General features: G+C 51.6%; 1 protein-coding gene across 1 annotated transcript in view; it reads left to right on the forward strand.

Annotated features, from left to right (window-relative positions):
- Positions 1 to 911: 911 nt before the first annotated feature.
- Positions 912 to 27,577, forward strand: part of WNT3 (Wnt family member 3) — a 51,494-nt gene continuing 24,828 nt past the window's right edge. Inside the window, exon 1 of the mRNA XM_043904907.1 lies at positions 912 to 1,159. Coding sequence (XP_043760842.1) covers positions 1,080 to 1,159 — 80 coding nt within the window. The 5' untranslated portion in view covers positions 912 to 1,079. The remainder of the gene's footprint in view (positions 1,160 to 27,577) is intronic.

Genomic DNA, 27,577 nt, shown 5'->3' on the forward strand with positions numbered 1-27,577 from the left:
TGAGAGCCTCAGGCAGGAGAGGTGGGCAGGGCAGGGGATCTCCTGGCAGCAAGGTCCCCTGAGGACCCCAGCGGCTTCCCTGGGGGGCTACTGCGTTTCACGCGTGGTAAACGGTTCATCCAGAAGATTCAAATGGGACTGTGGGTGTCCTTCTGACCTGAGCTTGAGGCCAGGCCTGAACCCCTCAAGGAGGAGAAAGTGACACGGCTCCGCGCGCAGGAAATGCAACTGGCCGCCGGTGTCAGTTGCAGGAAATGCAAAGGCAGCAGGAGGTCCCGATACCGATCTGATCCCTGACAAAAGACTCAAATGACACTCGGCTCGGTCCCCCGGCGCCGCCCGCAGCCAGACCTGCGAGCCTCCGCGGACCTTTCCGCTCGCCTCTCGAAGACCGTGGAAGCCACCTCCCGCGGCCGGGTCGAGGGGCCCGGCCCGCTCGCGGGCTCGGGAGGCTGGGAGGGGTAGCATTTCCCAACCCCCTCTGAGACCCTCGGATCCTGTCCTGCCCGAGCGAAGCTTCTGGAAACATCCTTGTGCTTTCTACTCTCGATTCCTCACGGGCCCAAGTCCCAAGAGGTCACGGTCTCCGGAGAGAAAAGGAGCCACCCGTCAATACCCACGCCAACCCGGGACCACGTGAACACCCCAGTCACAGCCCCGGCTCCCTAAACCTGGCTGCCGGGGGGCCGCGGCGGTTCCGGGCCAGCGGAGGGTCCGAGGTGCCGTGTCCCCCCTCAAGTTCCCACTGGGTCCGGGGCGCGGGCTTTGCCCAAGTTTGCTGGGCGATGCCCTTCCCCGAGCCAGACTCGTGGGCCGGGCGGGAGGGGCGCGTGATTGACAGGCTGAACTACAGACTCATCTCTTACCTTAGGCCGCGGGCTCTGATTGGCTGCTCGCTGACATCCTCAAACCCGGCTGCTCCGCGCTGGGCTCGGGAGGGGGGCAGCTGCGGGTGGAGGTGCGCTTCTGACAAGCCCGAAAGTCATTTCCAATCTCAAGTGGACTTTGTTCCAACTATTGGGGGCGTCGCTCCCCCTCTTCATGGTCGCGGGCAAACTTCCTCCTCGGCGCCGCTTCTAATGGAGCCCCACCTGCTCCGGCTGCTCCTCGGCCTCCTGCTCTGTGGCACCAGGGTCCTCGCCGGCTACCCAATTTGGTGGTAAGACTCGCCTCTTATCTGCCCGCGGCCCGATTTCTCCGCGGAGCCCCAGGGAGGTGGGGGGGCGCCAGCCGGGGGTGGGCTGCGGCAGGGCTGGGGCTCCTTTCTTCTTACCTCCCTCCAGCTCCCCACTCGCCCACCGCCCCCCACCCCCCTGGATTTTCTGCTGGTGTCGCCTTTAGAATCCAACTCCTGGCTTCTCTGATAAGCACCATTTTCCTTGCTAGTCGCTGCAGAGGCTTGAGGACTTTCCCCATCTCAGAAGGTCTCTTATTCTTAGATCCTAACCCTCAACCCGTCCCAATCTGGGGGCCCCCTGAAGACCCTCCATTTGCTTGCAGTTGGGTTTCTGGAAATCCAGCGAGGTCCCTGGGGCTCAGCCACTCCTTTTCTCCATTTTGGGGTCTTCATGGGCAAAATCATCCTGTTCCTTCGTTGCCACCCCCATCTCCTCCGGCGCCTCCATCAAGAGATTTCCCCACAATAACCCCCCCTGTGCCTTCATATTTTAGACCCCAGTGGCTTCAGGGATCCCCGGGGCAGGGTAATGGTGGGGGGTAGATTTCATCAGATTCTCCCCACTCTGCTCTAGATTAATCTTGAGCCTCAGAAGTGAATATGGTATGTGCTGATCCGAGATGCCATTGAATTCGGATTTAATTCATTTCTTGCTTGTCCATCCTGGCAAAAGCGGGGCTCCTTGAAAATGTAGTTGTTTGGGAAGGGGATGGGTTTGTTCTTTGACCAAAAATGCAATTCTCCATGTCAAATTCGTTCCTTTTGGGAAAACCAAGGACCGAAGAGAAAGGGAGAGAGGGAGAGGAGGATTCAGTCCCTGAGAAATGCGGATACAAAAGACATTTTTAGTAAATAAGGCTGGGAAACCAGGCGCGGTGTTTTGGGCTGGGGGTTGTGCCTGTATGGGGGAACTGGCCATGGAATAAACAGCCCTTTGGGAGCCCCAGTTGCAGGGAGTCCCCTTGTTTTCCAAGCGGCCTCATCGCTACCCGGCAGGTCCCAGAGGCCAGAGGGGAAAGACACTGAAACCAGCTCTCTAAATTACACCCCGCCTCTCCTCAGTCTCCAGCCCCCTGCATTCCGGAAAACTTTAATTAAAGAATCTTCCCCTCCTGGATGTAGGAGAGCCTCGGCCGGGGGTGGGGGGGTGGGGTGGAGTGGAAGGTGAGGGGGAAGAATTTGGGATCTGTGAGTAAGCAGAGGGTCTGTGGCCCCAGGATGAAAGTCAGAGAGGCGTGCCACCTGCATGTCCCCTTTTCCCTTCTTAACCACCCCCTGCCCAGCCCGGGATAGGAGGAGCAGAGCCAGGAGATCTGGGGGTCATACCCCGAGCCTGTCTCCAGCTGTTTGGGGGTGGCAGAATTTGTGTCTGAGTGTTTGGGGGAGCAGGATGGGAGTAGGAGCAGGGCATGGCCAAGGGGCTTCATAGTGAGGGTGCTGAGAGTTGCTCCCAGGACGGACACCCAAGGGGAAGTCTTTCTTCTGCCCAGCCATTCCTTCCCATCTTGGTGGGCTGGCCTGAGGCCTCCTGAACATAAAGAAGTCCCCAGGGTGGCAGGGGCAGCCAGGAATTCCAGGTTGGGGGGCTTTGCTGGTTGGGGGGAAGGCTGCTGCAGAAACCAGTCCTGCCTCACTGGCCCTTCCCGACCCTTTTCCCATCCTCTGGCCAAGGGGATGCTATTCTCTGCTTTCCCAGGGACCTCGGGGTGGGTGGGGAGGGTGGGAAGAGAAGGCTTGGAGACCGACAGGCTGCAGGAACCGGGTTCCCCTCTCCTATGAGCTGGACAAGAGCACTTTTGGGGGGCAGTGCTGGTAGGGAGGGGTGGGGGTCTGCTGTGTAGTGGTGTATTGAAGATCATTCAGATAGGGACCACCCAATAGGAAGATGCTGGAAAAACCTGGAAAGCCAGGACATTGGCCCTAACATAATTGCTGGACACATGGCTTATTGGGGTTGGGGAGGGGGACAGAGATGTTGCTTTGTCTGGGCAGAGAGGTGTGTGTGTGTGTGTGTGTGTGTGTGAGTATGTGTGTTTAGGTCTATGACCCTAAGGAGTGTCATCTGCACACTAGCGTCCCTCCATGTGAAGGAGCATCCATGCCTGCAAATGGGAGACTGTGGATGTGAACTTGTGTGAAAGGTGCCTGGGGGAATCCATAGCCCAGGGTGTACTATGTCTCTGCATACAAGTGTTGGCAAGCGGCTGATTCTGTGATGTGTGTGTGTGCGACAGAGAACGTCTAGAAGTATCTGTGCCCGTGTAGAGGTCAGCACCTGTGTCTGCTGATGACACTGCATGACTGTATTCATGACTGGGCATGTGAGTGTTGTGTGTGTGTGCATGTGTGTGCGCATGTGTGCACATGCCTTCATGACCGTATAAGGGGAAAGCTCCACAGATGTCTTTGTGCATGGATATCTGTGCTCATGGCCATGACCTGATTGTGAGTATGAGTGTGAGGGCTGTGTCGGGGTCTGCCTGTGACCCTGTCCTCAGGTGGCAGTGACCGTGGTTGGGCCCGTGGCTATGGATGGGTTTGCAGGCGTATGACCTGTAAGTGGCTGTGGATATGTTTGCAGTCATATGATCCATAAGTATGAATGACATTCTCAGCTTGGGGGCTTGGTGGGCATCCATGGTCCTGCAGGGATAGTCCAGCAGGAGACAAGGGTTTAAAGAAGAAGCTGAAAGGGGCTCAGGGACTTGGGATCTGGGGCTGGACAGCATGGGCAAGGGGAGGTGCAGAGCCTTGCTTGGCACAAGCTCATCCTGTCTGCCCAAGGACTATGTCACCAGCCCTCCCTTCTAATGCTGTTTGTCTTTGGTCTTGGAGCTAGGGCAGAGGGTGTCATGTTCTCAGGGCCAGAGCAGGGGGCCAAGGCTGGGACAGGGACAGTAGAGTAGACAGGCCTCAGATTCCTGTTTCTACTCTGCCCCCAGGGCAGCCAGATTCCAGTTCTCTAGCCCATCACAGCCTGCCCTCTTCGGCCCACCCAGCTCACACATTCCCTAGGAGGGACTTTAAAGGGAAACTCTTCAGCTGGGATTTCTGTCTGTGCCACCCATCAAGGAGAGCACCCCACCTGCAGTGTTCCACACTGCTCAGGCCCAAGCCTCCAGAAGGTAGACCAGAAGGCCGAGCGACATGGACGGAAGAGATATTCCAGGGCCTTGCAGCCAGGTAGTGGAAGAGTTGGGACAGGAAGCAGTAGCAGCGGCACTGATTTCTATAATTCTTCTTGTCAGTCCCAGTTAGCGCCTGGTGGAGGAACTTGTCTTTCTTCTCCTTCTCGGGGGGTGGGGGGGGATAAAATGAACAGTCTTATTAGAGCCCAGCCTAGTGCCTGCTGCATTCCAGAGGCGGAGGCCCTGATGGAAGGGGCCTGTGCTGGGGTTTAGGAGCCACCTCTGTGGGACACAACCCTCTGGGCCTCTATTTCCTCCCGCAGGAATCACTAGCCTACCTCTGCTTGCCAGCTTGGGCAAAATTGCTCAGCAGAAGTCGAGGGCAGAGATCTGGGAAATAAGAGCAGCTGAGCTCTCTCCACCATCCTAGGAGCCATTTCCCCCTTTGAGCATTTGCCCTAAGCCCTACCTCAGTTTCCCCATCTGTCAGATGTCCTGCTGCCTCCCCCACCCACTCCCACCTCCACCCGCCTTTCAGAGGCTTGTGAACATGTTCAGTCAAACCCTGTGGGGGTCAGTGGGCTGGGCTCAGAGAGGCACCTGGAGACTGCGGGGGAGGAAGGCCCCAGGCCAGGTGTTAACACTTGTAACAGGCAGGAATTACAGCTGGCTGGGGCTGGGGCTGGCGAAGAGCTGAGCTGGCTGGAGGCTGTTGATCCCACAGACAGACACACAGACAGACAGATGGGCAGATACCAGATCGGATGGCCAGGCTTTAACCGGGTGGTCTCCTTTCCAGGGCAGGCCTTACCCTGGGGGGAGGTGGTGGGAAATTAATCCGGTCTCTTGGAAGTGAGTTCACCACCCTCCTGCCCACCCCACCCCCACTATGGGCGGGGCCTGCTGTCCAAGGGGAGCAAAAGTGGTTGTTGATCTGTTTGTCTTCTGATGGGACCACATTTTGCTTGAAAAAAACAAAGAAAAAAGGCCAACAACCATCGAAACAGCAACAAGAGCAAAACCCAGGTCAAATATTATTATAATGCTGAAGTAGGAAATGGCAACCCACCACAGGATTCTCGCCTGGAAAATTCCATGGACAGAGGAGACTGGTGGGCTTCAGTCCATGGGGTTGCAAAGGGTCGGCCATGACTGAGCACCGTACTGCACAGACAGGAGAATGAAGCTGAGTTATGTTCTCCGAAGAACCTTTTTTAACACATTGGGGGAAGGCACGGGGGAGGGGGTAGCAGCCAGGGAAAGTTCTCCCAGAATTTCAGAGTATTTTGTCAACATCTGTGGGGCCAAGAGGTGAGTGATAGGTGCATCTGGGCCCTGAGCATCACCCTCACCCCAGGTAATCTGAGGGCCTCTCATCTTGGAAGGATCTGGAACACTTGCCTGGTGGGAAGAACTTTGGATGGAGGTCAAAAGAGGCAGGAGCTGGCCTGGGGTGCCAAGTTCTCTAGTGGGCATGCTCCCTCCCTCCCTTCCTGCAGCTTTCCCAGTGGCAAACCCAGCTAGAATCTGCCACCACTCACACTGTCTGGCTTCGGGGTGCTTGCTCAATTGCTGGTTCAGAAACTGAGGTGGGCAGCGAGGGCTGTAGGTAGAAATCCCCAAAGAACAGGCTCGGCCAAGCAAGCATCTCCCATCCTGCCCACTGCAGAACTTAATGCTAATAAACATGGGTGGTGCTCAGGCAGAGGTAGGATGGAGATGTTATGAATGCGAGGTAGGGGAAGGGAGCTCTGACCTGGAGGTTCTCCCCTGACCTGAATAGATCTCTCCTGGGTCTGGGCAGGAGACAAGGAGCCTGGGGTCGGGGCAGGAGAGGCAGCTCTTCTCAGAGGAGGATATAGCTAACAGACCCTTCCAGGGAGCATGAGGGAAAAGGAAGACTTTTCTGGTCTCAGAATGTGGTCAGCCCAGAGGTTGAGGGGCATCTGGCCTTCTAGCTTTTTCCACTCATCCTGCCATGAGCCACAGAACCCTTATAAAACCACCAGGGAGGGAAGGGACATTCTCTACTCCCTATTCCTAATTAGGGAAGCAGGGAGCCTAACCCCTTCCTCAAAGGTTTAGTACCACCCTGATGCTACACCTACCTATTCACATTACTGTGTGTCTGGAAGTGGGCAGAACTTGAGTGCACAGGCTGAGTCTGAGGGCGGAGTTTACCACTGACAGGCTGTGTGACCTAGGATGAGTCCATTTCCTTCTCTGTGCCTTCCTCTAGGCTTCATTTTTCTTAGGCAGCCTGAGGGATCTCTTCTGCCTCTTGGAGTCTGCAGGGCTATGACAGGGACCTGATTCGCGTCTGTGAAGCAGGGAGCTCCGGGTGGCCCCAGTGCCACTCCCCCAGGAGCCTGCCTCCCCCACCCCTCCGGGCCACCCGTGCAGACAGAGCCTCCCTTAGGCAGCCCAGCCCTTTCATTCTGCAGCCCCATCTGACCTAACTCCCAAAGCCATCAAGTCCACCTGCTTACATCTCCAAACCTCATTTCCCCCGAACACTCACGTTCCTCTTGGAGCCCGACTGCCTGCATTCACATTCCTGTAGTAGGGAGTAACCTACAGCAAGTTCACCTCTCTGAGCCTCAGTTTCCCCCATCTGTAAAATGAGAACAGTGACTGTTTCTACCTCACAGGGTTGTTGTGAAGATTCAATAAGTGAATACAGGTAAAGCTCTCTGAATAATGCCTAGCATACTGGAAGTATTATATACATGTTAGTTTTACCCCTGTCTGCAAGCTATTTTGATTCCTTGAAGTTCTAGATCTAAACTTGCCTCTCCCAAGAAATTCTCCCAGGTTGACCCTATCTGTCTGTGTATGTGTGTCTTAGTCACTCATTCGTCTCCAACTCTTTGCGACCCCATGGACTGCAGCCCACCAGGCTCCTCTGTCCCTGGAATTCTTCAGGCAAGAATACTGGAGTGGGTTGCCATTCCCTTCTCCAGGGGCTCTTCCCAACCCAGGGATCGAACCCCGGGTCTCCCGCATTGCGGGCAGATTCTTTACCATCTGAGCCTGTTTTCTCCTTATCCTCAGAGCCAACTTGCCCCTTTAACTTGGTACTGGAGACCAGGAGCCTGAGGAAGCCGGGCTAGGCTAACCTAAGCTCTGCTGTTTGCCTGCCCAGGAAAGAGGGAGCAGAGAGGGCAGTGCGTTCTCCCCTGACCCTCCTCCTCCCGTCCCACAGTTCGCTGGACTCCTGAGCCTCTGCCACTTCCAGCTGCGGCCTGGAGCCACCTTGGGCTGGACCAGGGAGGGGTGGGGGGCGGGCAGGTTCCCGGGGTGGTGAGGGTGGGTGGGGGCGAGCGGCACTGGGGCCGCCTGGAGCAGCCTGAGGAGAAGTTACTCCTCCAGGAGCTGAGAGATGATTCAGAAGGTGATTTATAGACGGAAGGCAGAAAGCTTGGCTCCTGGCTGAGGCCTGCCGCTTAATTACATTCTTTGGGGGGTGGAGGTACGGAGTGGGGCAGCAGCCGGGGAGCGCCTCCCACCCCCTCCTGCTCCAGGTCTTGTCCCTGGAGCCGCCCCAACTCCAGGCCAGTCCCTGGGTCTCCTGTTGCTGGAGAGGGAATTCCCTGTTTTCAGTGGGAGACTAGGACAGGAAGCAGGAAGAGTTCCTGGGAGAGAGGGGGTGGAGGAAAAGGGAAGAGTTCCATCTCCCGGGACCCCTGCAGGGGAGTCTGGGATGCAGAGGGGTCTGGGAAGTGTTACTGCCTCGGGAAGATCACTTGGTCTCCCCTCGGCTCCTGGGCAGCTGAATATAGCTAACCCACCTGGGCAGAGGGTTTCTAGAATTTTCTTGAGGGCGCAACCCCATCCTTTCCCTCCAGGGGCCTATCCTACGGCTGCTTCTGGGTTCTTCCTTCACCTGGACTCCTTTTCTGTTGCTTGACTGTCAGTGGGCCGTGGGCTGGGAAGCTGGGGACCTGGCTCGGTGCTCAGAGGTCGAGACCCACTTCTTTGGTATCAGGCAACCTGTGATATGTGGGACAGCGGTTGCCTTAGATCCAGAAGGTTCTCCAGGCCAGGTCAGCCTTGCCTTGGAGGGAGAGAAGCTTTCCTATCCTCACATTAAACTGATATCTTCGGGAGTCACTACAATTCAACTTGTCGTTGTTGTTCAGTCACTCCGTCGTGCCCGACTCTTTGCGACCCCATGGGCCACAGCACGCCAGGCTTCGCTATCCTTCACGATCTCCCGGAGTTTGCTCAAATAATTCAACTGCTAAAGTTAAAATCATTCGGTGCTGTAGACAAGCAGCCTCTCGTCCGGTCGGTTACTGACGGTGGTGACGTCTGGATTCTTTCTATGAACGCTGACCCGTGCGGCAACTGGTCGGACGTCTCTCCCCTGCTTCTTAATTCCCATGCAGTCTTCTTCACAGCTTCAAAACCCCAAACTCCGCCTCTCATTCTTGAGGCTAGCAAGGTGTGTCGGGGGCAGAGGGTAGGGAAGCTCAGGCTGATGGACTCTGTTTATCTGTTTGCAGCTTGGCGTACACAGCCGGGAGGAGTTGGCAGGGGTCAGGATGGGGACACTAGACAGCTCTCTGGTTCCCCCTGAGGCGGACCTTCTCAAAATGGCCTCATTATGTGTGTGGAGTAAATTCCAGCAATGTCAGGCACACCCATACATCTAGGGGAAGTATGTTGGGAGACAAGATGGGGCAGTGTGGGGTGGTGGGAGGTTTCTGGGCAGGGAGTTAGGGGACCTGAGACCTGGTTCTGCCACTGGTTGTGGTGTGACATTACACAAATCCCTCCACTGTTCAGGGCCCCAGCTGGACACGCTGCTGGCCTTGGGCTGCTGGCTGTTTGGACTATCTGTATCTGGTTGGGCGGGTGGTGTCATTGAGAGGTGACCTCAGGGCAGGGTGGGGAGTGTTGAGCATAAAACTTTACACTCAAACAGTTGTGAGATTGTGCATGAGTCTCTAACCTCCCCCAGGCCTCAGTTTTCTCATCTGCAAAATGGGCGATGATAAGGAAGCTGTTTGCCCTGCCCACCTGCAGGGCTGTTAAGAGCTTCAGAAAGATTTTTACAAAAGTCCTTGAGAAGCATCAAATTCTTTCCAGAAAACCCCTCTATCATTGCTAGTCCTACCAGAGAAGAGGAATACGATACAGTCCCTGGTCAAAGAGTGCTGATGATGGACCCGCCAGGAGTCTCTGAGTCTTTGAGTTTAGAGATTTGGTATTTCCAGCAGAGGAGGAAGGAATGGAACCCAGACAGGGGGGTTCTCAGCCCCTTCTTGCGGTGGTCTTAAGGTTCAGTAGGGAGCACCGCGGGGAGGGAGCAGATGTCGGAGGTCAAGTGGCCACAGAGCATGCCCAGGTTCACCCGAACTAGTGCAGAAAAACAGGAAGGACCGTGTGTGTGTGTGTGTGTGTGTGTGTGTGTTGAGGGGGATGGGAGCAACAGGACCGTGTGTGTGTGTGTGTGTGTGTGTGTGTGTGTGTGTGTGTGGATGGTGAGGGGGATGGGAGCAACAGGACCAAGCACCCTGCCCCTGGGCACAGAGTCCCACTTATCTGCTAGAGCCAGCTGGGCCAGCGAGGAAAGCCAATCTCCACGCAGGGCCCATTAGGAATGCAAATAGGGACTATGGCGGTGGGAGTGAGCCAGCCTCTCACATACTGTCCAGCTCATCACTACGTATCTTCCTAACCTGGCTGTCTTTCTTTCTTTCTTTGGCTGCACCACACAACACGTGAAATCCTAGTTCCCCGACCAGGGATCAAACCCATGTCCTCTGCATAGGAAGATGGATTCTTAATCATTGGACCACGAGGGAAGTCCCCCTAACCTGGCTTTCTGAGGCTGTCTCTCCCCTGCTCTAAAACCTCCCATGTCTCTGCACTTCTTGTGGGCGCAAAGGCAGCACCACGTCAGGTGTAGCTTTCGTAAGCCCCCAGGAGTCCCTCTGTGCATGTTCATGGAAACACTTTGCTATCTCCTCTCTCCTCTCCCCACACTCAGCTGCTCAAATTCCATTTTTCCTTTGAGTGTGTGCTTGCTAAGTCAATGCAGTCATGTCTGACTCTTTGCAACCCCCATGGACTATAGCCCGTCAGGCTCCACTGTCTATTAGATTCTCCAGGCAAGAATACCGGAGTGGGTTGCCGTTTCCTTCACCAGGGGATATTTCCAGCCCAGGGATCGAACCTGCGTTTCCTACATTGGCAGGCGGGTTCTTTACCACTAGCGCCATTGAGATCCAGATCAAAATCCTCTCTCTCTGAGTCTGAGATTCCAGATCCCCTGTCCAACAAGCAGAGACTATGTTATCCCTCCCTTCTCTTCCCATTGACTCCCCAGGACAGCCATGCCCTATATTCCCAGCACCCTCTCTCATGGGCCATGGGTATCTTCTGCTTCTCCACTAGACTACACACGTGTTATTATATATTTATTTATTTGGATGTGCTAGGTCTTATTTGTGGCATGAGGGATCGTTAGTTGCAGCAGGCGAACTCTTAGTTGCGGCGTGTGGGATCTAGTTCCCTGACCAGGGATTGAACCCAGGCCCCCTGCATTGGGAGCTCACGGTCTCAGCCACTAGACCACCAGAGAAGTCTCACACATGAGTTCTCGTCACCTTGTGCTCGCCTCCCCCAGTGCTGAACATATGATGGGGGTCAGTAAACAAAAACATAACTCCACGCTGTGTGTAATACACTCGGTAAAGGCACGTGGGCAGCAGGTTCCTAAGAGTGCCGGTTGTGCATGTGAATCACGACAGTGTCATGAGCAGACCTAACGAGCAGAATGAATTAAAACCTCATCCCTGGGTGTGACCCATGGCTCTGGGCACGTTGTTCCGCTGACTTTGAAAGGTAGCCGAACCTGGGTCCCATCGCTCAGCTTAGGCCCCAAGTGGCTAACAGCTCCAAGTTTCAAAGGGCACCCAAGAGGATGCAGCCCCCGATCTGAGCAGCTGCCATCCCAGGGGCTGAAGTGAGCCTTGTCTCCATGGTCTCAGTTCCCCAGGGAATTTTTTCCATCCTCACTCCGCTTGGAAATATTTCCTATTACTGTTCTATTTCTCCTCAACAGCTCATATGATGCTTACGTGTCTGAGTCTTTGTTTTAAAATCTCATTTGGCGTGACTTGTTTCCCCATCAAGGAGCACGTCAGTATGTTTGGTAATGCTGTGTATATGCCGGTGTCTATATCATGAGTTAGAATGAAACTCTGTCCATTTTATAGATGAGGACTCAGGTCTTAAAGCCTGGGCTCTGAACTCATGCCCTGTTGGGGCCAGAGCTTTTCCCTTCCACTGCCATTCAGACACAGAAGTGGACTTTTGCGTTTGCTACATGGAGCAAGGATTTACTTATTCGTATTCTAGCTTGGTCCTCAAAGGATGACTTTCAGTCAAGATTACATTTGACCTTCAACTTGAAAGCTGCTGCCTTGGGTTTGTTAATACTATTTCTGAACCTCTGGGAGTTTTCTTTTTTCTTTTATTTATTTTGGGCTGCACTGGGTCTTCGTTGTTGAGTCTGGGCTTTCTCTAGTTGTAGCGAGTGGGGGATGCTCTCTAATTGCGGTGCACGGGCTTCTCATTGAGGTGGCTTCTCTTGTGGTGCACGGGCTTAGTTGCCTGACGCGCACGGGATATTCCCAGACCAGGGATGGAACCCATGTCCCCTGCATTAGCAGGTGGATTCTTAACTACTGAACCACCAGGGAAGTCCTGGGAGGTTTCTTATTTGGGCACTTGTGCAAGTCACTGGCAAGCTTTCTACATATACGAAGCTGGCAGTAGTGGTCCTGTGACCATTTTGGTAGGGTGGAAGGAGGTGGCCTTGGGCAAGTCACTGCTTCCTGGGCCTCTGTTTTCTCACCTATGAAACTGGAAGGAGGTAGAGTCATGACCTCTCACCTCTCACATTACTTTCAGCTGTAAAAGTTCTCATTCTTCTTAATCCCTTATGCTCCTTTGTATCCAATCCCATCACACATGCTAGAAAACAATCAGAATCTTCTTTCTTTCCCAAACCAATTCTTATGTTCATGTTTCTGATACCGATGATTTTTTACTTGACTTTTACAAATCAGTATTCACCTAGATTTCTCCCTGAGGAACTAGTGTGATTTCTCCTTGTTGTTAAAGTATGTTTCCCTTTAAGTCGTGACTGTTAGAAAACTCAAACGTGAACTCAGTCCTTGCACCTGCACTGACCTGTGTTTGTCGTCTTCACTTTGATCTTGATTTTCTCTTTTCATTTTGTTATTCAATCCATGTGTTCTGTGTTACAAACTCCTTGAGGGCAGGCTCTGTCTCTCACATCACAGCCTTCTCTAGGCTGGGCAAGTTCATAGTAGATTCTCAATAAATATTTGTTGTAGTTAGAATGAATATTTGCTGTCAGGCAATTCAAATCCTGCTGGAGGGGCTTCCCTGGCAGCCCAGTGGTTAGGACTCCATGTTTCCCCTGCAGTAGGCATGGGTTCAGTGCTTGGTCTCCGTGCCAAAAAACAAAAACAAAAGAACAAATCCTTCTGGAAAGGGGTAAGGCATACATAAATTTTAAAAAATCTTTCTATATCATGGCCCCGACCAGATATTAATAGTTTTAGATTGCAAGAATTCTGATTAGTTTCTGTTTCTTTATCATCAGAATTTCCCCCCAAGTCTACAAAAGCCTTGTCTTTGGGGAAGTCACCATCTATTCATTTCTGCAAGATCTGCTTCATTCTAAACTTGAAGTTGGTACATACTTTTTCTCTTCGGAAGCTCTTGTCTCTGGCCAATGATCATGCTTTCCTCTTTCTCTGGCTCCTTTCACACCTGGTTTCTCCCAGCTTCCCTTCCCCTCAAGCCAGCCAGTGCTCCTGCGGCCATTCTGCAGGTGACAGGGTGCCCTGGTAGCATCCTCCCTGCCTCTCCAGCTGGCCTGCTTCCAACCCCCACCCTCCGCCATCGCGAGAACCGCTGTCGCTGTGGGCACAGGTGGGAAGGAAGAGGGAGGCTGGCCGAATGAACATCATGCATGACAAACACCAGATCTCTTGCTGCCAGCCAGGCCCTTCCCAATAGCAAAGCCCTAGAGGGCCACTGGCTTGACCTGGGAAATGCCAAGCCCTCATCTGGAGGATGGAACCTCAAGGAGGGACAGAGAATGGCTGGTGAGAGATGCCAAGCTGGCCTCACCCACCTGCCAGCAAGGTGTTCTCTCAGCCTTTCACCTCCTCTCTGCTTCTGCATCTCTAGAGACCACCCTCCTCAGCCCCTGGACTTCAGGAAGGAGAATGTGTAACCACAGGTGTGGTGGTCCTCCATCTTAACTGAAGCTTCTGCAGGAGAAATTCTGGAGCCTTCCTCAGCTATCAGTAAGGATGGAGTCTGAAACCTTGACACTGTCCTTGAAGCTAAAAAGCCCCATGAGATTGGCATCTTCACCTCCACTTTGAAAAAATTTTTAAATATTTTGTTATTTACTTGGCTGCACTGGGTCTTAGTTGCACGTGGGCTCTTTGATCTTCGTCGCATCATGCGGAATCCTTAGTTGCAACATACAAACTGTTAGTTGTGGCAGATGAATTCTTAGTTGCAGCATGTGATATTTAGTTCCCTGACCAGGGATCAAACCCAGGCCCCCTGCTTTGGGAGTGTGGAGTCTTAGCCACTGGACCACCAGTGGGTCCCTTCATCCCCATTTTATCTGTGAGAAAACTGAGGCTCACAGAGCCCATGCAAGGAGCTGGGAAGCCAATGGGGGAGGCAAGATTTACCAGCCAGCTAAGGAAACATGCCACACACATGACTGCATCCTTACAACAGCCTCAGGAGGCAGATACTCTTATTATCCCCATTCTACAGATGAGGAAACTGAGGCCCCGAGGAAGCCACTCCATTACCCAAGGCTCCACAGCTGGCCAAGCCCAGAGCTTCAGGCATGACACAGACTGCCTGAATCCAGGCTTTACAGTCGGTAACACCACATCTTGACAGCCAGGAACTTCCTCCTCAGGTCTGACTGCAGTCTTTCCTGACTTAGTCCAAGACTAGGTTCTCTCCTTTAGTTTTCTAGGGTCATGAGCATCATGGTCCTTGATGCTTGCACTCAAGGACACCAGTGCATTCCTCAGTGAGTCTTCCCTCCCAGATGACCCAGTCTCCTGCATACCTTTAACCATCTTGTTCTCCTGATCTCTCTCTGGCTTCTCTATATCTTCTTGCAAGTGCTGTGACCCACAGCACTGTATTAGACCAGGGCAAAGGGATCCTTCCAGGCCCTTCAGATTAGGGAGCTTCACTCTCGTGTCTTAAGGCTACACCCCTCCCTGCAGGGCCAGGCATCTGGGGTTCAAGGGGTTATACCCACAACACGTCACCCTTAGCCATGCTCTTGGTACTCAGAAATATACCTAAGGCACCCAGAAGTGCCTGGTTCCATTGTCTATGAATCTACTTCTGGGCTGGGCAGACCTCAGCCTGGGGTTTGTCCCATCAGGGCAGCCATGCTGATGGGTGGGTGTGCCCTTAGGGATGAGAGGTGGTCAGTGGGAGGCCATTTGCAGGGCCGGTGGATGGAGCTTGGAGGTTCAGTCAGGGTGTCCAGTGTGGGTGGAGCAGGAATGAGCAAGTGGCTGGCTGCGGGCTGGGGACTGGCTCTCTCCATGTCACTTTTTTTTTTCTGTTTCCTTTTTAAAAATAATTAATTCATTTTTATTGGAGGATAATTGCTTATAGTACTGTGTTGGTTTCTGCCATGCATCAACATGAATCAGCCATAGGTATGCACATGTCCCCTCCCTCCTGAACTCCACCCCCCCCAACCCCATCCCACCCTCTAGGTTGTCACAGAGCCCCGGGTTTGAGCTTCCGTGTCACTTTCTAGCTCAGAATGCCATGGAGAAGCTAGCCTTCCAAGTGGTGAGTAAGGTATTTTACCAAGATAAGATGGTAGAATTTTTTTAGCTTATTATTGAAGTATATCTACCCAAAAGTACATGAATTATAAGTGTACAGCACACTGGGTGGATAGAATATATTTTTTTTATTGAATTATAATTAATTTACAGTGTTGTGTTGGTTTCAAGTGTATATCAAAGTGATTCAGTCATACATACGTATATATTCTTTTTCAGATTCTTTTCTATTATAGGTTATCACAAAGTATTGAGTATAATTCTCTGTGCTTTACAGTAGAACCTTGTAGTTTACCTGTTTCATATACAGAAAATATATTTTATTTAACAGTTAACCTGACACGAATCTTTAAATATTGGGCACCTGGTAGATGAGACTTCATTTAGTACTCTCATCCCAGACCCTGTCAGTGTTCCAACCAGGCCTGGGGACTTGGACGGGAAATGGAGTTCCTCAGGGTGTGACCAGCACAGAATCTGGAAAAACCCTGCTTTGTCCATCTTTGCATCATCTTCTGTTCCTGACTTGGTGGGTTGACATCCTTCTACTGGGTTGGCCAAAAAGTTTGTTCAGGTTTTTCCATACCATCTTACAGAAAAACCCAAGCAAACTTTTTGGCCAGTCCAATACATTGGAAGCACTTCTAGCTGCCTCACTATGTGTGGTCACCTCTTACCTTCAAGTCCCTTTTGTTTGACTGGGACCTTGTCTCACCCACTCTTGGCTTCAAAGGCTTTTCCTTCATATTTGGTTGGTTTTGTCATTTTTTTTTCTTTTTTTTTTTTTAAAAATTATTTTTAATTGATTGATGATTGGTTTACAATATTGGTTTGATTTCTGTCATACATCAACATGAATTAACCAAGGTATACATGTCCCCTCCCTCTTGAATCTTCCTCCCACCTCTCAACCCCTTCCCACACCTCTAGGTTGTTACAGAGCTTCAGTCTGAGTTCGGAGTCCTACGGCAAATTTCCATTGGCTCCCTATTTACATATGTTAGTGCGGTTTTGTCATTTTAAATGGCCCAACAGAAGAACATTCAGCCAGCAGCTCTGTCTGATGTTCTACTCTCCTTTTTTTATTATATTTAATTTTTTTTACCTCTTTAAACCTTTTTATTTATTTTTTTACCTTTTTATTTTTAAAAAAATGTTTATTGAAATACAGTTGATTTTCAATGTTGTATTAGTTTCAGGTGGTGTTCTGCCCTCTCTAATATGGCTTGTAAAATCCAGAATGATTTAGCCTCTTTCTGATTCTCCACCCTAACTCACCTCCCACCCATTTTCACCCTATGACCTCCTTTCAGCTGCACAGGTAAGAGTGTGAACCTTGGGTGATACAGTCCTGGGCTCTGGATGGTTCTGCCTTTAATATCTGGGTGACCTGAACCTGTATGAACCTTAGCTTTTTCTCTGCAAAACAAAAAGGATGCAACATGTGAGAGATTTCGAGGTGTCCACGCTTTACCATTGGTCGGTGTTGCTTCATTGTTTGGGCTGTTCTTACATGACCTTGCATTCCTGGCCTGTGTTATTTCCCCACCTTCTTTGGAATGACTTCTGTGAACTCCTGTTTGTTCATCGAAGCACAGTTCAGACACCACCTTCTCTCTGCTGCCTTCTTTCACAGTCAGCCCGAGGAGCTCAGCCCCTTCCAGGCGCATCCATTTCATTGAATAGACTGTGAGTGTCTTGCAGGCAGGACCGGGTCTCCATCACCTTTGTGCCCACATCACAAGGATGGCACAGGGCACACATGTTATCCTCTAAGACAGGTTGTAGGATGAAGGGACACCGTGAGAGTCACCTGCCAGTCACAGGCTCAGTCTGCTAGACTAGATTCCCGTTGCTTCTGCAAGGCCCTCCCGGGAAGACCTGGGGCTCTTGTCACTAGTTACCTCTTTCCAAGGATGTGTCTTGTCCTCCCAACTAGAGAGTCAGCCCTTCTGACTGACAGAGGGCAGGACTCTGCTCTGCGCAAGCCCCACACGTGATCCTGAATGTGGCCGGAGCCCAGCTGGTAACGGTGATGGTTGGTTGGCTGATACGCTGAACTCCTTCTAAGCAAGCTCGCAGCTGGGCTCAGCTGGTTCCCACTCTCTGGGACAGCTTTTCCCTTCACTCTGCGATTTCCTAGAGAGCCCATCTCTGAGCTTCTAGCCTCTGTGCACAAAGGCAGCATGGTGCTTCAGAAAGAGGGGTCAAACCAGCCTTGGTGTGAATCTCAGTTCTACTTAAAAGTTGTTTGTGCTGTTAAAAAAAAAATCTCTGACTCTCAATTTATTCATCTGTAAAATGGGGGTAAAAACTACTATCTCAGGGCAATTGTGAGGATAAAATGAAATAATACTTAAGAACCAACTTAAAGATGAAGAAGAATTGAAAAAATTAAGGATGTTCTGAAGGTCATTCTTAAGCAACAAAGGTCATAAAATATTTTATCCCAGACCAGGCTTCTTTGGAATAGAAAGATCTGAATTCCTTCCAATACAGGAAAGGCCATACTCAGGGAAAGCCATTTGCTTTATGTTGGTTTGTCCCAACTAATTAACCTGTTTGAAGAAAACAGTGGGGAAATTCCCTGGCAGTCCAATGGTTAGGACTCCAGCTTTCACTGCCAAGGGCCTGAATTTGGTCTCTGGTCGAGGAGCTAAGATCCCATAGGCTGCGTGGTGAGGCCAATAAATAAATAAATAATAACATAAAAAAGTAAGAAGTTGGCGGTAAGAGTCCCCTGGTGACCTGGTGGTTAGGATTCCATGGCTTCCACTTCTGTGGCCTGGGTTCAATTCCCAGTCAGGGAACTAAGACCCTACAAGCTGTGTAGAAAAAAAAAAAAGTGGGTGATGGCATGTGGCAGAAGTCTGCGACTAGGTGGAGCCAAGGCAATGTGGACTCCAGTCTGACCTTGTGTTCTGGTGTCCTGTTCAGGCAATATACTTACAAAGGCCTCCAGTTCTCAGGAAGTGAAGCGTCAATCAAAGGTGGTGACTGTTGGAGTGTTTTAGGGGGTTCCAAGGACTGGTCTTGGTAGGTGTAATATGGCTCTAGTTAACAGCTCAGCACTGGCCATTTCATCCCTGCGAAGCGCAGTGAGGAAGTTTGGTCGGGGTACCAGGTGGCCTGGGGTTGGATGCAGGCTGACCCAGGGATGGCACTCACTGTGCCCTCCCATCCTCCAGGGGAGAAGAGCCTGCTGGACCTCAGGAAGGAAGGTGAGGAAACTGAGGCATAGAGGCCATGTAATGTTTTCTGTTCTTATAAATATTTTTGATTGCAGACTGATACAAAATATTTTTTACTATGTGATACTTGATGCATATGAGAGAGTAAACATACCATGCATGCGTGCTAAGTCGCTTCACTCGTGTCCTAGTATTTTGTGATCCCATGGACTATAGCCCTCCAGGCTCCCCTGCCCATGGGGATTCTCCAGGCTGGAGAATACTGGAGTGGGTTGCCATGCAACCCACATCTCCAGGGGATCTTCCCCATCTAGAGATTGAACCTGTGTCTCTAATGTCTCCTGCATTGGCAGGTGGGTTCTTTACCACTAGTGCCACCTGGAAAGCCCCAAATATGCCATAAATACAGGATATAATAGCAAGATGAAAACCAGGGCTTGGCCACACCGCCAAAGAACCAGAATATGATCAAGGTCATTACATCTGTCTGTGGTCTACTCCCCGTCCTACCCCCCTGTGTCCCTCCAGGCAGGATCACATCCTGAATTTTGTGTATTTATTCTATCATTTAATTATTTATTTGTGTTGGTCATGCTGTGCTGGCTTGCCGGATCTTAGTTTCCCAACCAGGGACTGAAGTCGAGTCATAGCAGTGAAAGTGCCAAATCCTAACCAGTGAACCACCAAGGAATTCCCCATTCCATCACTTTAAAATAGTAGTTTTCCCAGCTGGAAATGCCTAGACAATATACATATATATATTGTTTATTTTTATTATTTTATTAAAACCTTAAAAAATTGAAGTAGAGTTGATTTACAATATTGTGTTACTTTCAGGTTACAGTGAAATTATTTAGTGAACTATATATACAGATTCTTTTCTAGATTCTTTTCCATATAGTTTATTACAAAACACTGTGTTTTAGTTCCTTGCTCTATATAGTAAGTCCTTGTTGTGTAGCTATTTTATATATATTAATAGTAGTGTGTATGTGTTACTCCCAAATTCCTTTTTAAGGATTAATTTTTTTGCTGTGCTAGACCTTCATTGCTGCATGCAGGCTTTCTCTGGTTGCAGTGAGCAGGGGCTACTCTCCAGCCGTGGTGCACAGGCTTCTCGTTGCGGTGGTTTCTCTTATTGTGGAGCATGGGCTCTAGGACATGCGGGCTCGGTAGTTGTAGTACACAGGCTTAGTTACCCTGCTGAATGTGGACTCTTCCTGCACCAGGGATTGAACCCATGGCCCCTGCATTAGTAGGTGGATTCTTCACCACTGGACCACTAGGCAAGTCCGCAAATTACTAAGTCCCCTCACTAAGGTGAGGGAGTGAGTCCCTCCTCCCTCGCGTTTTGTTTATTTTTAAGCATTATAAAAATAGTGTCACACTGTGTACCTTCTCTTCTGTGATTTAATGCTCCCCCAGCCCCACCGGAGCTAGGGCACATTTCCCTCCTGGCTCCCTCCCTGCCCTTCTGTCTCAGTGGCCCACCCTGCCTGAGTCACAGCAATAACATCTTTCAGGTGCCACTTCAGGGAAGACCAGAGATGACTTCTTCCCCTGAGCCTTTATCCAAACTGCTGGGACTCCCTCCTTCTGAGAGAAAAGCCGTGAGCTCCTCAGCGCACATCAGAGACCAGATGTGGCTGCCATCACCTGCTGGCATCTCTGTCCTCCCTGCGTGGTCCTTACTCATCCTCTCTTCCTGCCCGGGAGCAAAATTCTACTTCCCTGTCCGACTCTTTTCGACCCCATGAACTGTAGCTCGCCAGGCTCCTTTGTCCATGGGGATTCTCCAGGCAAGAATACTGGAGTGGGTTGCCATACCCTCCTCCAGGGGATCTTCCCATCCCAGGGATTGAACCTGGGTCTCCTGCATTCCAGGCAGATTCTTTACCATCTGAGCCGCTAGGGAATCCCTCCTTTATAAAGATAAAGTGGTCTTAGGGTCCCTTTCCTGACCAAAAAACTCATTTCTGTCACTCCTCCAACTGGCCATGACCTTCCTGGAATTTTTCAAAACTCCATTCAGAGCTGTCATCTTCTGGGAATCTTCCCAGTCTAACTTCCACCCTCTCCCTCAGCTCTTCTGCACACCTTTTTTATGGACTGTGCTTCTTGCACCAGTCCCACAGAATCCTGCTGAGAAGGGCTTTGGGGGTCAAATAAGTTTGGGAGTGCCACCTGCTACTTCCAGCCTCTTGGTGTTTATGGCGCTTATTAGCATATTAGTATCTTCTCAGCATGTTGGCAACAGAGAGGCTTACAGGGATGATCCTTGCTTAGTTTGTTTTCCAAAAATATTTACTGTCTCAAGTAAAAACTTATTACGTGTTTGGAAGATGTGATCTAGAAGATTCTCCAGCCCCTTTCACATGTCAGTTTGTCCTTGTGATCTTATTCTTCTCAGCAACTGGACTGCAATTCCTCTGACTTTTAAAAATCATCCTTTGTGAACTAGTGTAGTCCAGAGCACCCATCCCAGAGGGTCTTGAGTTGAATGAATGAATGAAGCCATCCGCTAATCAACTGGTCAGCTTAGTTGAATCCTCTTTCCTGTAAGGCTGGCAGAAACCAGACCCAGCTGCTCGTTGTAGCCTGGGGACATGAGTGTCTCTGGCCAGTGTTAGACCTTTCCCGTGGTATTTCTACAAAGCCTAATTCCATCACCCCTGGTAGACTGCATCTCTTGCATTAGGCTTCCTGTAATTTTCTTTTTAGGCATCTGTCTCCCTGTGAGTCTGGGAGCCTCTGCAGGGCAAGGACCATGTCACACTCACCTCTCTGGGTTCCCATAAGCAGATGTTCAGTCCCCACTGAGCACCGAATAATGAACCTCTCCACCAACTGCACCCAGAGAGCTGGTGGTTAAGACCGCAGGCTCTGGAGCCAGACTGGATGAGCCCCCAAACTACCTGGGTAACCTCAGGCAAATTATGTAATCTCTGTACTTCAATTTCCCCACCCTAATGAGGGTGATGATAGCAGTACCTTCCTTACAGGGTCTTTGGGAGGGTTAAATGAGTTAATACTGTAAAGTATGTGAAACAAACAAAAAAAAAAATACTGTAAAGTATGTGAAACAATACCTGGCGTGGAGAATGACTTTGGTCTGTGTTAGCACTTATAACAGCAACTACTGTCGATTATACCAGGGATTATGATAAAGTCTTTACCTACCTCCTTTCAATGACACCTCCCTCTAGTCTCTGTAAAGTAAATGATGTTTGGGAATTCCCTGGCTGTCCAGTGGTTAGGACTCTGGGCTTCCACTGCAGGGGACACGAGTTGCATCCCTGGTCAGGGAACTAAGATCCCCGCATGCTGCAGGGCGGGGCCAAAAAATTTAGTAGGTGATGTTTACATTTTTTGGGTTAGGATGCTAAGTCCTCCCAAGAGGACACGAAGTGGCAGCAACAATGGGACCAGGACTCAGGTCAGACAGATCAGCCTGTGGTAGGCGGTGCTGCTCACCACTCAGGGATGGGGCAGCTCTTCTACCCCTTATCACCTGTAATTACCCCCCAGTGAGAACTTGGTTTATCCCCTACCCTTCCCAAAGAGATGGAAATCCATGGCAGGGTTGGGTTCTAGGTATGCGCGTGTACATAAGAGAGAGCGTATGTGAAGTTGCTCAGTCATGTCTGACTCTTTGCGACCCTGTGGACGGTAGCCTACCAGGCTCCTCCGTCCATGGGATTCTCCAGGCAAGAATACTGGAATGGGTTACCATTTCCTTCTCCAGGGGATCTTCCCAACTCAGAGATCGAACCCGGGTCTCCCGCATTGGCGGCAGACGCTTTAACCTCTGAGCCACCAGGGAAGCACAGAGAGCATGTACGCATGCGCATAACGGAGCCCGCGTAAGCGAGCCCAAACTCGGGACAGTTTGCCAGCACCTTCGTGGTAGACCCAGAAAGACCACGATATTAAGACAGGACTTTGAGAATATACAGCAGAACAATCACGCGTCAGTCAGCAATGCTTCTAAACAGCCAGAGAGATCCTGGAATTGCTTGGTATCACTGCCCTCAGGACCTCGCCGGGGTCCCTGTGTGAGCTGGGAAATGTTTGCAGGCAGGACACCGGTGATCGCTTTTAGCATATTTTAGCCAGGTAGGTTATCCGGTGAAAGAAAGATTCCTGAGGTTAGCAGCCGACGATTAGGTAGGGTTATAAAGGGGCCCCCAGATTCGGGAGGGCGCATCCCTGACTTCTGATCCCGACAAGGGCCTCCGCTGGCCTTCACACAACCCCCGAGACTGACTTTATTCTGTCCCCGGAAGCCACGGGCTTAACTGTCTTCTTTCCATCCTGGCCAGGGCTTTATTCTAGCACCTTCCTGGGAATGGCCACACAAGAGAAGTGCAATGTGGGGGCCTTGGGAGAGGGGCCGAAGGTGCTGATGTGAACGCAGGAGGTTTATGATGCCCGATCGGAGGCTGTTTCTCTTGGAGCAGAGAAGGTTGGGGTCTTCCTTCCAGGCAGGTGAGGGGCTGCTCCCTCAGCATCTGAGCACAGGTCCCGGGGCCCCACACAGTGGCCGGAGGGCTGGAGTGAATGGGGAGGGTCTCCCATCAGGTGTCACTAGGCAGAGGCACCCACAAGTGGAAGCAGCCGGTGAATCTGGCAGTTGGTGGGGGGGGTGGGGGGTAGGTAGGGAAGTGGGAGGATGCTGAGGTCTTCCCGTCCTGGAAAGAGCAGGGAATGCCCAGGAATCAGGTGACTGACTGGGCTACGAATGTGGCCTGCGTGAGACATCCCCCCCCACAACCGCCCCGCCCCGTTCCCGGGGTCATGGAGCCTCCTGTGGGCTTTCGTTTTGTGCCAGCTGACCCCCCTGCAGTGTTCCTTCCAGCTCTGAAGGGTTCCTTTGTTGTGGGGGGGGGGGGCGGCCCTGTGTAGGCCCCAAGCTGGTCCCCACTTCACTGCCTGTGGGATCTAAACACATCGGCTGGGACCTCAAGCCCTGGCCTCCTCCCTCTCTGCTCCTTAAGTTTTGGTGTTTTGAGTCAGATTTCTGTCCCGGAAGTGCCCTTCCTCTTCCTTTGTCTCATAAAGATCCTCCCCAGAGCACAGCCCTTTGAGGTCTGTGGGTCATCTGAGCCCACCCTGAGCTGTGTCTTCCTTCACTTGGTCTTCCCGCCTCCACCAGGACGGTCTATAAGCTGGCTGGTCCTCTCTGCCTATGCATGTGGCCTGCCCATTCCATTATACCATCCTCCAGGTTAGACACATGACACTGTTCTGTGCCCAGTTCTATGCGGAGCACACAGTGGGTGCTGAATAAACACATTAAAAAGCATATATATACATATATGTATGGCTGATAATAATAATATAAATGTATTGTTTATTTGGCTGTGCCAGGTCTTAGTTGCAACACGTGGGATCTTTGATCTTCGTTGTGGCATGTGGGATCAAGTTCCCTGACCAGGGATGGAACCTGAGCCCCAAGCATTAGGAGCTCAGAGTCTTAGCCCCTGGACCACTAGGAAAGTCCCATGAATAAACACATTCTGCTCAAATGAACTGGTTATCATCCGTGGGTGGGATCTAGACAGGAGAGCAAAATAGCACCAATGCAGGATTTGGAGTCAGACAGACGAGGGTCAAACCCCGCCCCCCCCCACCACCACTTACTGGTTTATGGGCCCCCTGTCTGAGGCTCAGTTTCCTCATCTGTAAAGAGACAGGATTTACCTCCCAGGCTGTTGTGAGGATTCACTGAGATGCCGCCGAGGCTTCGCAGACTGGAAGGTGCTAGAAAGTGTCATCCACCCTGACCTCTCTTGGAGGAGGGCCTCAGCTCATGCACCCTGGCTCACACACAGATCCCTTCAGCCCTCACATGGAGGTCTCCTCCCCCAGGGAGGCCTTGAGTATGGGTCTGACCTTGTCTGAGATACAGAGTGTGGAAGATCCATGACAGCCTTCATGGATCAATAGGCAGGGACCCCGGTACTTGAATTTACAGGTCTGTGAACCCAGAGAGCAGCCTGAGGAGCAGGCTGAGTATCCCCTCTCCCCATCAGCGCTCCACCACCAACTTCCGTACAGACCTTGTACTATTAAATGTCTCACCTCGTTGCTTTACTGGCTACCTCAGCGCCACCATTTCCTAGCTGTGTGACCCCAGACAAGTTACTTAGCCTCTCTGAACTCATGTCAGATGGGGATAATAATACCCTCATAGGGTTCTTTGGCAAATTAAAAGATATGTTCCATGTAAAGTGCATTACAGGGCTCTTGGCACTCAGTTCAGTTCAGTTGCTCAGTCGTGTCTGACTCTTTGCGACCCCATGGACTGCAGCACTCCAGGCCTCCTTGTCCACCACCAGCTCCCAGAGCTTACTCAAACTCATGTCCGTTGAGTCGGTGATGCCATCCAACTACCTCATCCTCTGTTGTCCCCTTCTTGGCGCTAGTCAGGGCTCAATAACTGTTAGCTATCATTCATAATAATAATAACCGTTCTGAGTGTCCCAGTAAATTGGTCCCCTCATTACCCTATGCAGTTCAGTAAATTATTTCCTCATGACCTTGTTAACCACTCTCTAACCAAATGAATACATTCACATTATCTTACGCACCCTGGGTGTGCACCGTAAAAGCCTTCCCCTTTTATTTCATTGACAGCCCTGTGTGTCCCCGTTATATCTTCCCCTGTGTTTTGTGGGCTCCGTCTCCAGTCTGTGGTAGTCGGGCCTTAGGTGATTTATGAGGACCCATAACTGGAGCTAATATGCTATGACTTTTTGCCCCTCATGGTGAATACACATCCTGTTAGTGAAGAGGTTAGTCATTCTTTTTTTTTAACTTTAAATGTTTGCTGTGTATGTATGTGAGTGTGTCTGTGGGAAAGAGCAATGTTGATTTTATCTTTTCTGTCTAAAGTGTTTTTCCTGTGGAAGAAACACTTTTGTAGGAAATGTAACTGGAACATGGGACTGAAAAGATGGCAATTGCCTGTGGCCCCGGCACTCGTGCGGGGGTACAGCTAGTCCGGTGAGACAATGGTATATGCAGTGAGGGAGCGGGAAGTGAGGCCAGACCGAGGGGAGGCGGGTGGACAGGAGGGCTCCACCATGGCCGTGTGGAGAGAAAGCATTTCTGGTGAGAGACAAGTGGGGAATTTGGAATCCTAGGCACAAAGTAACTGTGGGCAAGGACCTAGAAAGATGGGGAAGAGAGGAGAAAGGCCTCGGTACCTTGAGCCCCAAGAGCGTTTGGTGGCAGCTTGCATTTCTGCAGAGAGAATTTCCACTTAACAAACATGTACCCCCCACTGCAAGGCTAAGTAAGTTGGAAATCAGGAAGAGGGGGAACGAGGAGCCAGAAAAACCAGAGGACACAGGACTGGAGGTTTGGGTGGCAGTGGGGAGGGTGTCATCAGATTAGGCTGTAGGAGGAAATGATTTCTTTTGAAATATACTTTCTATCTTGTCTTTTTCCTGTGCACATTAGCCTGTGTTTTGTAATGCACCTAAAACGAGAACACGGTGGCTGGCTGGCTTGTGATTTAGACCTAAGCGTATGGAGATAGAGGGGCATGCCCGAACACTTTTTACTGATGCGTTGCTGGATCAAAAACATTTTGCTTCTGTTCCTGTAAAGACAGAGACTTGTTGCAAGGCCAGGAGAGAGCCGATGAGGGAGAGGAGAGCTACTTCATGAAATGACGTGGACAAAACCGTGGCTGGAAAAGATGGGCTGGTGCCGGGAGCCAGAGGGGGTGGGGCCCCTGGGGATGGATGACAGAAGGCTGAGGGGGTTCAGTGACCCGCCCCGTGACCATGGGCAGGTTCTTCTCTGTGACCCAGGACAGTGTTTCTCCACGTTGCCTTCTCCTCTTATAATGGAGGAAGGAAGGCCACCACAGAGAGGAGGGGGCACCCGGAGAAGTTAAATCCATTTCTCTGGGGATGGGGCCCCAGCATGGATAGTTTCTAGTTCCCCTGGGGCCATGTGACAGGGTAGCCGAAGCTGAGAGCCAGTGACCCACGGCTCTGAGTGCTGGAACATTGAGAGGGCCTGCGGGCCTGCTCAGTCGCTCAGTCGTGTCCCACTCTTTTGAGACCCCATGGACTGTAGCCCACCAGGCTCCTCCGTCCATGTAATTTTCCAGGCAAGAATACTGGAATGGGTTGCCATTTCCTTCTCCAGGGGCTCTTTCTGACCCAGCGATCTAACGGGGGTTCTCTGCATTGGCAGGAAGATTTTTTACTACTGAGTCACCTGGGACGCCCCAGCCCCATCGATGTTGAGAAGATGCTGGCAAAACCAGGCGCCTGTGGCGAGGGGGCCCTCCAGAGAAAGGACAGGGAGAGTGAATGCAGAGACCCAGCAGGCGAATGGGCGGCGGGACACCGGGACTGATGAATTTGGAGGGGCGCAGAGGAAGATGTTGAGGCTCGCTCAGGCAGCCTTGCCTGCGGATGGGGATGGGGCCGGGAGGAGGGGCAGCCGCCGCTTTGAACTTGCGTGGAGCCTCCCTCCACCGAGAAGGGGGGCAAGTCCAGGTGCCTAGCCGGGCTGTCTTCACCTGCGCGTGCTCAGCGCCGTGGGGGGACGGGGCGCGCGGAAGCGCTCCGGGAATGTGGTGGAAATACCCGCCTTGAAAGAGGGGAGCAGACGGCGGCCTAAGCGCCCCGCGATTGCGCAGCGCCGCCCACCCCGGCTCCCGCCCCGCCGGGCGCACCTGCAGCTGCCTGGCCCCCACGGCCACTGCGGGTAGGAGACTCGGCCGCCCCGCGTGCTCGCGCGAGCAAGGCCGGGTGCGAGCCCCGCGCGGGGTGTATCCACAAGGCCCCACGCGTTGGTTGGGCTTCTTATGTTCCCTCTAAGTTTTATTATGAACATTGTTCATCAGGAAAGCAGAGAAAACAATTCAAGGAGCACGCGTGGCCACACCTCCTAGCGCGTGTTTCGCATTTTGCATAATTGCTCCCCTCTCGCTCCTCCCAACACCGCCCCCCAGCCCCCGCCTTCGCCCCAGCTACACAGTGGTTTGTCCTGACTCTTCACCCCCTGAGGTTCAAAATGTAAGGCTGACCCCTATGACCACATACCGTTATCCCTCTTAACAAAGCTATTGATTCCTAACGATTCAGGTTTCTCCAGTTATCCCCCAAATGACTTCATGACTAGGATCTTCAAACCGGTTTCTAATTATATGAT

The sequence above is a fragment of the Cervus elaphus genome, chromosome 5 (genome assembly GCF_910594005.1).
Source record: "Cervus elaphus chromosome 5, mCerEla1.1, whole genome shotgun sequence".
NCBI lineage: Eukaryota > Metazoa > Chordata > Mammalia > Artiodactyla > Cervidae > Cervus > Cervus elaphus.